This window comes from Schistocerca cancellata, chromosome 1 (assembly GCF_023864275.1).
Source record: "Schistocerca cancellata isolate TAMUIC-IGC-003103 chromosome 1, iqSchCanc2.1, whole genome shotgun sequence".
Taxonomy (NCBI): Eukaryota; Metazoa; Arthropoda; class Insecta; order Orthoptera; family Acrididae; genus Schistocerca; species Schistocerca cancellata.
In genome coordinates, this window is record NC_064626.1 from 913,474,109 (window position 1) to 913,488,479 (window position 14,371).

Here is a 14,371-nt window from a genome sequence, read left to right on the forward strand (position 1 = left end):
ACTAACATAAATGATTCTGAGAAAACGCGTATTGTTGTGGCTTGGTGCCTAGTAACGAGAACCTCGGAAAACGTGAAGCTGGTCCGTCGGTCGCACGCTACTGTTTCGTGCATCTTTGGAAAATGGCGGAAGCACGATGAATCGACGAGTAGGCGACAAGGTGTTGGACATTCACTCCTCGTCACAGGAAAGCCGTATCGCTGGATAAGTGTCTATCCGTCGCAGATCTGCCTACGGAGTACAATACTGGTGCAGACACAAGTGTTTCGAGCAGCAGATAACCTTCACGTGTTACAGTGCAGACATTATTGTGGACCACCTGTTTCTTCATGCTTGAGGTTTTCGCAATGGCGAAGCCATCTGGCAGCTGGATAACTGTCCATGTCACATAGCCAGAATAGTGATACAGTGGATTCAGAAGCAGGCTGGCGAACTCACGTGCATGTCTGGGTCACCAGATTAGTCTGATCTGAACTTTAAAGAACACATATGGGACGTTGTCGCGCTTCACCTACCTGTCCACAGACTACCGGCCCGTAATTTACAGAACTTGCGGGACCCTGAAAGCTGCCAGCTGTGAGCCTCGAGTTAGCTTGTCTAATTACAGTCCGATCCTAGCTAGACTTCCCCGCAGTCAGAAACCTTCTCATTTACGATATTACTCATCTGTGTTATTCTGTATCACGATCTAAAATTCCTGCGCACTTGCATGCATGTCAGAAGGAATAGATATTGCGGCGATTACAGCCTTCATGAAATACATGAAATGCATTCGCAGTTGCGAATATGGACTACCATCAGCTGTATAATGGAATGACGACAATGAACATTTGTGCCTCACCAGGATTTCGAACCAGAATTTCCCACTTATTGTGAGCGGTCGCCTTACCATTTGGCTATCCGTGCACGAATCACTGCCAGACTCAACCTTCCATACGTCGTCAACGATTTGTCCACATCCTGTATTCGTACATCTGTCATGTACATTCCCATACAGGGGACATATTTTACTCGATAGTTGCTTGCCTCTTATCGGCGGACAAATACTATATTGGAGAGTTTGTGTTATTCCGAACTGCGATGCAATGTTCATTCAGACATGCATGAACTTTACATCGTAATTCGGAATTCCACAGGCACTGCAATGTTGTGTTTATCGGGCAACCGACTTTCAGTTAAAATATCTCCCCGGCATGGAAATATACATAATGTATGTATGAGTACAAAATGTAGACGTAAGGTTGACGACATCTAGAAGTTTGGGTCTGGCCGTGATTCGTGCACGGATAGCCAAACGGTAAGGCGACCGCTGCGGTTAGTGGGAAATCCGAGTTCGAGAGCCGGTTTGTCACAAACTTTCATTGTCGTCATTCCATTATACAGCTGATGGTAGTGCATATTAGCAACTGCGAATCCATTTCATGTCTCCTCATTTAATTAGATATGTAGTTTAAAGTTCGCGCAACGGATAGATGAAATAGACCTCTGTAAATGAATAAACGGGTATCGGTTTTGCGAATTCACTGAGTCGTAAGGGGCAGGTGTCATCTAACTACAAAAGTTATAAAATAAGGGTGCATATATAAACCTCTTTTTGATTTACTCCAACAATCACGCCCAGGGAAACTTCACGTAAGGTACATGCACATACGTAAGCCATCTATAGGCATGAAAGCATTAGGTTACACCCAACAAAAATTAGTGTCTTAGACGTGGGTCACAAGGCAAACAAAACAACAAATATTGTCTCCAGGAATAGTGTCCGATTCTACTCTTGCCAGCTGCTGTAATGATTGCGTGGGACATGCTGTGAGAGGGGGCACTAATCAGACATATAAGTGAGGTAAAATTACCCACTTGTCACTGCAGTGAGCAATGTCACAAGGTGATTCACTAACCTAAAATACACTCGCGAACCACTTAACCAAAAAATTAAGTAAATCTTTAAAACAGCTCTAATTAAATCAAATGACGCGGTGAGGACCTGAAAAATCAACCGATAACTGATCGAAGTACATCTTCCCATTTCCGGTTCAAACCAAATACCTCAAGAAAAGTGGCGCCTACCGACCACCTGAGCCGCGTCGTCGAGGAAGACAGTCTGTTCAGCGCCAGAGACAGATAGCCCAGTAAATTTGAGTTCAAAGCAGACGTTTCGTAATAAAATTGTTGAAGTGTCTTTTCAGGGTCCTATATGGTTTTTTGGTGCTGAATTCAAGTCTCATGTTTGCTGCCTCGTTGGAGGTCGGCTTTACAACGAAACTTGGGAAACAGTTCTAAATTACCGCGCTTTTTTCTGTTTTCCGCTTGTGTCTCGAGACCTACAAATTTTAAGAAGATGGCCCCGCTATACATAATTAATGATGAGTGGTATTGGCACTAGAGCACGCTGAAAAGCAGTGACATTTTGACACTTGTGAGAAAACGTCAAAAGCGCCCTATCTCACACCCCATAGCTCGAAAAACACACATATTAATAACAAAAACCACTACATCACGTGAAATTATTTCCTGCAAGAGACGTCTAACATTCAGTTTTCACGTAATGTGGGAAGGATCAAACCGAAAATTATGAAGTCTACCTCTCATCAGCGGTATACTTTTGGTGTACTACTCTTAAAATTGACTGTTTTGAACGAATTGACTGGAAAACATGATTGATGAAAATGTAAACACATAACATTTGCAGCATACTACGTATATAGTACTGAATGGTAAGGTGAATAAGAAATCTGAATGGAGTAATGTACATGTGTCATGAGATGCGTGAATGTCGAACTCAGGATTCTTCGAGTACTTTCTCCATCCGGAAAAGAAGGAAGGAATTTAGTGATAGAACATGGATATAAAAGACATAGTAGTTGCATAGTGAACTATCGTTGTATGTAGAAATGCCTATACCGATGACATGTGAGCAATACTTTTACTTGTCTCCGTTTGACTGTTTGTGGCCCAGACAATGTTTCTTGGCCACTGGAAGGTAAAGGTGAAGGGTTTTGGGCAATGGAAGAGCCAGGCTAAACATTGAATTGTTGATGTCCTTCAACTGAAAAAATTCTGATTGAATGATTAATGCTGTGATACAGAAAAATTGCTTTGTAAAGATGCATATTGATACAAAATATTACATTAATTAACACCTTCTATCGAGTCGTTGAGAAGAGCCGACACTGGTACCGAGTGATTCAGAGGGGTAGTAGAGGCAGCTTTCTACTCCGAATTCGAAAATATTTTGTTGACACCGACCTACATATGGAGAAACGACCACCAAGATAAAACATGGGAAATCAGGGCTCGTAGGGAAAGGAATAATAATAGAGAACTGTGAAGGTGGTTCGATGAACCCTGTCCCAGACACTTAAATGTGATTTGAGGAGTATCCATGTAGATGTAGATGTAGAACTTGATACATCTTTTTCCTTTGAATTGTCCACAAGACAAAAATATTCTTAAAAAGATTCAGAAAGAAGAAAAGAAGAAATATCTTAGTGTCTATACTAAAATTTACAAAAAGTTAAAACGACGAGGTGAACTTATTCTATCTGTCTTGTGACAGCATATCATACCAAATATGTAAGGACTGTTAACATATGCACAACAATTGACATTTACATTTCAAATTACATGGCCGAAGAAAATATTTCAGACACATCGCTATTCATACGGTGTCAATGAGTCCACCCCTTCCCTTGAGGCAGTTTGCAGTAGAAAAGAATGCGATGAGCAACAGCACGACGTTACTGACAATCTTTGACACTGCTGATACCCCACGGACGCCTCAACATTACTCTAAAACACATAACGGGCCAGCTATCCCATTGACAGTGATCTTACTCCTTAGGAGCGTAGTGCGATCCCAATTTTTGCTCTGGTTCTCAGGATGGAACCACTAGGTACCGTTCAGGGCAATTCGACGCGTTTCGCCTGTCTCTCCTACACCCCAGCCGAAGACAATACAAATGAAAGACGACCGTCAGCAGGTAAAAGTTATCTGTCCCGACCCGAGGGTTGTTGATCATGGAGCTGTACCTGCCTCCGCCTTTCTGCCATTTGGCCACATGTCGGACGATAGCCGCCCACCATCCGACACGGATAGTAAAAAGAAATGGTCGACGAGGAAACGGAAGAGACAACGCTGTAGCCCTTCTGATGACTGCGTCCATCGAAAGTCTGCAAAGGAGACCCTGATATTGATGGTGTGCTGTCTGACGCCCTGATTGTTTGAGTAGGTATCTGATAAGGAGTCATACGGGTAATAAGGTACAACATCTTTCCCACCAAGAACCAGACACCTGTCGACGATCTGCACACCAGGCGGTGCTCGTGTGTGTACACAGTATCAAATGGTTCAAGTGGCTCAGAGCACTATGGGACTTAACATCTGAGATCATCAGTCCCCTAGAACTTAGAACTACTTAAACCTAACTAACCTAAGGAAATCACACACATCCATGCCCGCGGCAGGATTCGAACCTGCGACCGTAACGGTCGCGCGTTTCCAGGCTGAAGCGCCTAGAACCGCTCGGCCACATCGGACGGTGTACACAATATCACAGGTGACACACAACAGGGTCTCTGCGAAATGAATCTTGTGAAGGCGTGAGCGGCTTCTCATTTAGAGTAAGGTACCAAGCGGACTGGACATCAGTGTCAAGATATGGAGCGCACACCGATCGCCAAACGGCACGCCAGTCGACCTGGGGAAGCGTACCTTCAACCACATTCGGTGACCTGTGCTACTGAAGGAAACCATAGGTCGCCCTCGTAGATGTCAATTGCGCCAGTAGTATCACAGTACGGACGGGTAAGGAAAAAGTGCTTCTTACCATCCGTGTCGGATGCTGGGCGGCAATCGTCCGACATGTGGCCAGATGGCAGAAAGGCGGAGGTAGGTACAGCTCCGTTATCAACAACCATGGGGTCGGGACAGACAGCTTTTGCCTGCTGACGGTTGTCGTTTACTTGTATTGCCTCCGATTCACCGAGCGGGGTGGCGCAGTGGTTAGACACTGGACTCGCATTCGGGAGGACGACGGTTCAATCCCGCGTCCGGCCATCCTGATTTAGGTTTTCCGTGATTTCCCTATATCGCTCCAGGCAAATGCCGGGATGGTTCCTTCGAAAGGGCACGGCCGACTTCCTTCCCCGTCATTCCCTAATCCGATGAGACCGATGGCCTCGCTGTCTGGTCTCCTTCCCCAAACCAACCAACCAACCAAGTGATTCAGAGGGGGTGCAGCAGGCAGCACCGTCGCAGACGCGTAAGACAGAAATAACACAGCGGGCTCTGTAGTAGGAGCGACGTCCCTGATAGGTGGCTCAACCAATCTACGTCGGAGACATTCAGAACGGTCATGGCCTTCCTGGCCACAACCTGGACAGGTGCGCGGCTGCCCATCGTACATGACGATACATCTGCAGCCGGCAATAACCAATTAGGAAGGCACGTGTTTCCGTAGTTCAGTTTTTATCTGACGGACACCATTGAGGACACAGTACGTTTCGAATGTCTTCCACGTTTCAGCCATGTGACTGACGATGGATGATACTGTAAAGTTTAAAAGCGCCCACCACAGCGTCCGACGGTACTTCAAACTGGAGTTCGAAACCCGCAACGTTCGGAGGCCAAAACCAGCGTGATCAACCACTGCTGTTCCTATACTTCCGTCAGAATATCGAAACTTGAGATCGTTAGCGTTCCGCAGATCACAGCTCGTCATTCTCCAGCTTTATGTACACAGCAGTAATGAGGATCGAAAGTGTATTCCGAGAATGTCTTGTGGGGGGAGACGCATTTCATCCCGTATAAAACGTTCAACTTCATACGCCTTCGATTGTTCGTGACCTAATGGAAAAGTTAATTTAATAGTGGCTTGGCGGTAAGAAAACGCTATGATGGTCAATGAAGTCGCTCTGAGACAAGCCGCTACGCGAAAGTAAACAACAGCGCGCTCGCTCGCAAACACCACAACGGGCGAGACGCAAACAAGGCTTGTTCGCCTCACCACAGCCACAGGCCGGCCGAGCCCTCCGCCACCATGAAATCAAACGTCTAACACCTACGAACAGATGGACAAGCCACATAAGAGACACATAAAACGTTTCTTGTGATTTTATCGGAATTGCTAAAGTAGTGCACCTTACTACTTGCACATTGTTTTAATGGCCTACTAAAGGTCTACAATATTTGAGGTAAATCTGTGATCCCAACTTCGTGGCCTCCTCTTGTGAATTTACGGGGGACATAAATGAAATATAATTTGAAATATAAATGTCAATTTTTGTGCATATATTAACAGTCCTTACATATTTGGTATGATACGCTGTCACAAGAGAGAGAAAATAAGTTCACTTCGTCGTTTCAACTTTTTGTAAATTTCAGTATAGACACTAAGGTATTTTTTTCTTGTGGAAAATTCAAAGGAAAAAGGAGGTATCAAGCTCTACATCTACAAGGATACTCTGCAAATCACATTTGAGTGCCTGGCAGTGGGTTCATCGCACGACCTTCACAATTCTCTGTTATTGTTCCAATCTCATACAGCGCGCGGAAAGAACGAACACTTACATCTTTCCGTACAAGCTCTGATTTTCGTTATTTTATCTTGGTGATCGTTCCTCCCTATGTAGGTCGGTGTCAACAAAATATTTTCGCACTCGGTGGAGAAAGTGGATGATTGGAATTTAGTGAGAGGATTCCGTCGCAACGAAAAACGCTTTTCTTTTAATGATGTCCAGACCACATCATGTATCGTTTCAGGGACACTCTCTCCAATATTTCGCGATAATACAAAACGTGCTGCCCTTCTTTGTAGTCTTTCGATGTACTCCGTCAGTCCTGTCTGGTAAGGATCCCACACCGCGCAGCAGTACTCTAACAAATGACTGACAAACTTAGTGCAGACAGTCTCCTTAGCAGTCCGCAGCTCGTGGTCGTGCGGTAGCGTTCTCGCTTCCCACGCCCGGGTTCCCGGGTTCGATTCCCGGCGGGGTCAGGGATTTTCTCTGCCTCGTGATGACTGGGTGTTGTGTGATGTCCTTAGATTAGTTAGGTTTAAGTAGTTCTAAGTTCTAGGGGACTGATGACCATCGATGTTAAGTCCCATAGTGCTCAGAGCCATTTCAGTCTCCTTAGTAGATCTGTTACATTTTCTAAGCGTCCTGCCAATAAAACGCAATCTTTGGTTAGCCTTCTCCACAACATATTCTATGTGTTCCTTCCAATTCAATTTGTTCGTAATTGTAATTCCTAGGCATTTAGTTGAATTTACGGGCTTTAGATTTGACTGATATATCGTGTAACCGAAGCTTAACGAATTCCTTTTAGCATGCATGTGGATTACCTCACACATTTCGTTATCTAGGGCCATCACAGCGTGGAGCTGAGAGTGAAGTGTCATCAACTCGGCTCGCATCCGCACACAACAATCGCAGTCCCTGTCCATACTAAAGACGGTGGAAAACTGAACTCTGCAGATAAACGGTCTACCGGCACATGCTGCGCAACTCTATTGTAGACCCTGACAAAAACGCAGGAACTGTGTGTAATAAACTAGATTAATACGCAGAGATTCAAAAACTTAACTACCGAAGCACTCAGGTGAAACTAAAGAAATCGCCCCTGATTAGGAAATTTTGATATGTTAAAAAATCGGTTTACTTTCCGACGCAAACTAAAACGCGAGAACTGTGGCTATTAGATATTAAATAAATACGCAGAAACTCAAGAAAATAAACTATTAAAGCACACAGATAAAAAAATAAAATTCGCTCCGGGTTAGGAACTCGCAAAAGTCTCAATATGGAGAGCTTCCCTGTTGCTGCTTGTGTCTCGGCTGGCTACTGCTACCTGACTGTACATTAAAAATGTGTACATGCATAGTGAATGCCAACTCATAGGTGATGGACACTTCGAGGGTAGTATGACGCTTCTGAGGTGTGACGCGAACTTTTGTGGTTCACAAAATTGAATTGTTTGTATTCTCTAATCAGTAAGTGAAACAGTTGAGGACAGAATCTTCGTTCATTCAAACAACGAATAATGCACAGAAACTAAAGGGCATAGCACGTTAGTTTTAAGATACACGAAAGACAGAGCAAATTTTAAACATGAAATTACCTATGAAGAGCGCTATATATTTTAATTAGATTAAGATGAATAATTAATTTTTGTTTGCAGTAATTAAGTGATCCTTTAGTTTCTTTACACGTAAATAATCTGATGCCATGGTACTGGTTGGAATGAGAGTCATGAATTGGTTACTGCTTATCTGATCGTAATTGACGCCAGGCATTTTTCTGAATGAATCTGGATTCATGCCCTCTCTCCCGTGTGTGGTGGATTTCTTTTAACCACTTTTCTTTCCGATTCGTTCCGAGGCATGTTAGAATTCATCACATGTGGGTCTAGAACAATGGTGTCCAGAACACAGAAACACGTAATTTTATTGTTTAAGGAAAATATTTTGTTTGTAATTATTCTCTCATTGAGGTTACAAGGAGATGTCCCCAGTGGTGCAACCGACTTTTTGCAACCACCTATATGTTGGTGTAGGGTAAGAACCTAGGTTTCAGACCCTGAAACCATTCACCCTGGTAGGATCTCGTTTACAGGTAAAAGCCGGAAAACAATTTAGCCTGTTCGTCTAGTACATTAAATTAAGAACAGATTTATAATTGCTGCAGTAGCCTAATGGATAGTGTAATGGCCCGGAAAACAGTTATAGACAGGTTCGAATCCTGTCAGGTTTCATTCTTTTTTCATTTGGAATCTTTGTCCATATGGTTTTCATTCTTTTTTAATTGTACATTGCAAAATTTAACCATTTAAAAATACCGATCAAGCGACTATACAAACGAAATAATTATTAGCACTCGTATTGATTCTGCAACAGTAACAAAAATTTCTTTTTCGCTGCGAGACGTACAGTTCTTAGGGTGATAATCATCATACAAACATTTGAAACACAAACTGTTCTCGCACAATGGACAAACTATAAAAGCTGTCTCTCTACCTTCACATAGTTTCTTCATCAAACTCCACGGGAAGCATACTTAATTCTCCTTACGAAATACTGTCTTTTCATTACCTAGCTTCAGTCTGTACCATCCATACCTTTTGTTTCGAAAGGCTAGTGCACACAGAATCCAATGAACAATTAATGTATTTTGATTTCGTCTTCACGTTAGCAATTTCGCGTTTATGTTGAAGTAATTCAGCTGTGCTCTGGAGTTTTTTAATAATATTTTTCATTTGACGTTAAAAACACACGTCACATGGCTGACACAGGGGAGTACACTTTGGAGGAACAATTTTCATAGTACATGTAGCTTTTCCAGCACTGTTCACAAATATTTCGATGTCTAATGTGTTACCCATGTGATCACTACATGAATCAACAAGTAACAAAAAACCATTTTGTTTAACGTATTGGATTCATTGCAGATTGCAAACATTGTGTGTACAGCTCTATTTTTATTTTTCCTGATTTTCGGCAAGTGACGACCATATTTCCGTAGTCCGCCTCCAAACTTCCAATTTCTTTAGCAACCCTAGGTCCGAATTTTTCGACCTCCTCCATACATAAGAATACGCTTGGTAGCAATTGACCAGTGGACGTCAAAGCATGTTGTGCAATATACCAATGTGTAGCTTTCGCCAAATTTTTCTTTTGCACCAAAACTGTTTTTGATTCCCGAAACTCCAGTGATTGGTGATATATTGATTCGTAATCGCAACCCATGTGATCGGCATTGATAGCAAGGTTTGGATTGCAATCGCCCATTATCAGCACTATTTGTTTACTGTATCGTTCTGCTTCTGCTTCAGGTTCTTCAACTGCTGCGACGCCTTTTGCACTAAGGAATCCAGTCACTTTTTTTCTGACGTACAGCATGTTTTATTTTAAAATTATTTGTCCACTTCCCACTTGCAAAGAATGAAAAGTTTTCCGATAGACACGGAACGGAGATAACATTGTCCATGTTGCAGTGTAAGCATTGTCACTTGTTCGTGGCACCTCCGAGCATCCTTAAATTTTTCAAGTGTTTCGGTATCTATCAGACACAGCTTTACGAATTTAGTTCTCCTTGTTTGACATCATTTTTCCATTTTCTCAAGTATCCTTTTCTGCATAAGCGAGAGAAACCACTTTGCTGGATACTTTTCAATGAGTGATCGGAATGAGCTTCAACGAAGGCAACTGATTTTGCTTCGTTTTCTAGTGGAGTTTATGTCGATGGAGGTGCCTGACAGTTGGATTGGTTAAAACATTCATCAACGCCTTCATCGTCGAGAATACACTACAAACAACAAATTTTACATGTTAATAGCGGACGAGGGAACCCGAAAATTAACAGATAGTAATAAGGAAAGGCTTTCCTCTTCATACAAACCGTCTTAATCAGTCTCGCTGTTTAAAATAAGGTCCTGTTCCTGAACAATAACACTCTCCATCACAAGTCGAATCGTTCACCTGTCGCTATTCCGTTTGCATTTATAAAATCTGGGGGGGGGGGGGGCGGAAAGGAGAGATCCTCCTCCTAAATAGGCAATGCATAGCGTAAGGAATTCGTGAATGTTCTCCTCATTTCTTCATCATATTCCTCCGTTCTTTCATCATGACATTTGCTGATTGATGAATTTGCGTTGTCTGACATTTTAAATGCCGCACACTCACAAAACAAATACAAGAGAAAAACACAAAAATAGACAAAAAATAACTGATTTGTGACTGGTAACTGCAAATCCATACATGATTTTGAGCCAAATGTAGAAAAGATAGAATGGTAAAATGACCTGGCAAAGGATTAGAAAATTTAAAAACATTACATTTGAAGCAAATAAATGAAGAAAAATAAAAATTAAAAGAATGTTTAGGAACGTGACAGGATAAAAATCTGTCACCTACCCTACAGCTGCACTCAAAATTTTAACATTAACTACTGCTCTACTCCAGCAGGCTAAATTGTTTTTCGGCTTTTACTTATAAGCGAGGGCCCATCAGAGTGAATGGCTTCAGGGTGTGATACCTGGGTTCTTAACCTACAGCACCATATAGGTCGTTCCAAAAAGTCTATTGCACCACTGGGGACCTCTCCATGTTAGTATAAAAACATATAGCAGAATATCTCAGAAAACAAAGGTTTTATTTATAATCCAAACTTTGTAACAATTGCAAATGTTATTTGACCTTTTGTATCACGGAAAAAAATAATTTTCCATCTGGGGGCTAAAAGAAAGTCTAAGATGTTTCTACATGTGAGTAAATGAGAAGAGACAGATATGTGAACTTGATACATCGAAGTGGAGTTCATGCTTATTAAGACAGAAAATACACTCCTGGAAATGGAAAAAAGAACACATTGACACCGGTGTGTCAGACCCACCATACTTGCTCCGGACACTGCGAGAGGGCTGTACAAGCAATGATCACACGCACGGCACAGCGGACACACCAGGAACCGCGGTGTTGGCCGTCGAATGGCGCTAGCTGCGCAGCATTTGTGCACCGCCGCCGTCAGTGTCAGCCAGTTTGCCGTGGCATACGGAGCTCCATCGCAGTCTTTAACACTGGTAGCATGCCGCGACAGCGTGGACGTGAACCGTATGTGCAGTTGACGGACTTTGAGCGAGGGCGTATAGTGGGCATGCGGGAGGCCGGGTGGACGTACCGCCGAATTGCTCAACACGTGGGGCGTGAGGTCTCCACAGTACATCGATGTTGTCGCCAGTGGTCGGCGGAAGGTGCACGTGCCCGTCGACCTGGGACCGGACCGCAGCGACGCACGGATGCACGCCAAGACCGTAGGATCCTACGCAGTGCCGTAGGGGACCGCACCGCCACTTCCCAGCAAATTAGGGACACTGTTGCTCCTGGGGTATCGGCGAGGACCATTCGCAACCGTCTCCATGAAGCTGGGCTACGGTTCCGCACACCGTTAGGCCGTCTTCCGCTCACGCCCCAACATCGTGCAGCCCGCCTCCAGTGGTGTCGCGACAGGCGTGAATGGAGGGACGAATGGAGACGTGTCGTGTTCAGCGATGAGAGTCGCTTCTGCCTTGGTGCCAATGATGGTCGTATGCGTGTTTGGCGCCGTGCAGGTGAGCGCCACAATCAGGACTGCATACGACCGAGGCACACAGGGCCAACACCCGGCATCATGGTGTGGGGAGCGATCTCCTACACTGGCCGTACACCACTGGTGATCGTCGAGGGGACACTGAATAGTGCACGGTACATCCAAACCGTCATCGAACCCATCGTTCTACCTTTCCTAGACCGGCAAGGGAACTTGCTGTTCCAACAGGACAATGCACGTCCGCATGTATCCCGTGCCACCCAACGTGCTCTAGAAGGTGTAAGTCAACTAACCTGGCCAGCAAGATCTCCGGATCTGTCCCCCATTGAGCATGTTTGGGACAGGATGAAGCGTCGTCTCACGCGGTCTGCACGTCCAGCACGAACGCCGGTCCAACTGAGGCGCCAGGTGGAAATGGCATGCCAAGCCGTTCCACAGGACTACATCCAGCATCTCTACGATCGTCTCCATGGGAGAATAGCAGCCTGCATTGCTGCGAAAGGTGGATATACACTGTACTAGTGCCGACATTGTGCATGCTCTGTTGCCTGTGTCTATGTGCCTGTGGTTCTGTCAGTGTGATCATGTGATGTATCTGACCCCAGGAATGTGCCAATAAAGTTTCCCCTTCCTGGGACAATGAATTCACGGTGTTCTTATTTCAATTTCCAGGAGTGTACATGGTACACAAGGAAGTGATGATGATGATGGTGTGTGTGTGAATTCCTAAGGGACCAAACCGCTTGAGGTCACCGTCCCTAGACTTAACACACTACTCAAACTAACTTTTGCTAAGAACAACACACACACCTACGCCCGAGGGAGGACTCGAACCTCCAGCGGAAGTGATGATGTGAGTCGATGCGGACGGACAAACATTTGAAGACACAAAGTGAATGATGTAATAGCTTATGGTCAGCAAACAGGGCAGCCTAGTGAAAAACGGATGAAAATACAAATGCCCAATGACTGCATATCGTACTAGTGTGTACATAATCTAGTTAAATTTTCAAATAAAATGAATATATTAATCAGATTTTATTCCGGGGCAGCATAGCAAAGGTCAAAGTTTGTATGTAGCATTGATTCTGCCTTCAACTGTTTCATGCTCTTCTGCGGCGAGCCTTTCGAAGATGTAGAAAGAGGCTCTGCCAGTACAACTTGGCGTGCAAACGTCGGCTGTTTCCTCCAACTTCAACACCGAAGTTCGGACCGCCTCGTCAAATGTCATCAGGGTCAACGACCTCCTGCTGCCTGTCGACGTCACACATCTGAATCGCCTTCTCGCAGTCACATAATAGATCTACAGCCGCCGACCAATCGCTGTCAGTATAACTTTGGTATGTATAAAATCATAGAAAAAAATTAATTTTTAATTGGAATAGTTTTAGTTGTAAACAAGAGACAACGTTACCTTCAGTTTTGTTAAATGTGGTTAAATTACCCAAGAGTGGAATGCGAAACGAATTTCATTAAACTGTAAAACGTGTAAATAACACACAGTATAAACCCATTCATAGAATTTCACTATGTAACTTTCCTTCTATCACTCAGTTGTCATAAAGAGAGATGAGAGTCTCTCTGGCTCTTTTTCGCTGCAATATTTACATAAGCCATAGAGGACAAATCATTTTTAAATTCTCATCCAGGGCTAAATTGATACAAAGCCTGTACTAACACGAACATAGATGGCATAATAGCGCCTGTCAAAATCAACTTCGAACAACTATTTTCATTGTAAATTTCTGACTAACTCTGTCTCACCTATGATTTATGAAATTCTTCTAAAGCTGGCATGGTATACCGGATTCAAAATTATTACGCCAATGATGCGACTAAATGCTTAGGTTTAAGCTATAACTTCAAGCATCGTTAGTTCTTATAAAATCGAAGAAGAGCCCCCGTGAGATTAGTATTTTCTTAATATCACGTAGTTTTCAGCGTAAAATTTGTTCTCAACTGATCGGTGACACTTCACCGAACAATGACATCACCCAACATACTCACTGGCCTGATGCGCCACCGCATTTTTCTTAGTGACGTCATCTCAGTATCCAAGAAAGGCTCACCGTAGGGCTCAAAAAAATATAATTTTAGTATCTAAAATAACAAGTTGTGTTGTTTCTCTGTTGCATGTAACGAAATGCCAAGGGAAATGTGCTATACAAAGATACTTGTTCTGCATACGTATTAATTTTATTCTAATGCTACTAGTCCTTATTATTAATATAAGCAAGTAAGACACATATCAGGACATATTGTGTAAAAAATTTTCTACCGAAGAAGGTGT

At 43.5% G+C, this 14,371-nt stretch overlaps 1 protein-coding gene across 1 annotated transcript in view; it reads right to left on the reverse strand.

Annotated features, from left to right (window-relative positions):
* The window catches only part of LOC126114040 (pickpocket protein 28-like), a 196,644-nt gene extending 182,517 nt beyond the window's left edge, over nt 1-14,127 (reverse strand). The window contains exon 1 of the mRNA XM_049915022.1: nt 14,089-14,127. Coding sequence (XP_049770979.1) covers nt 14,089-14,127 — 39 coding nt within the window. The remainder of the gene's footprint in view (nt 1-14,088) is intronic.
* Nucleotides 14,128-14,371: the final 244 nt, after the last annotated feature.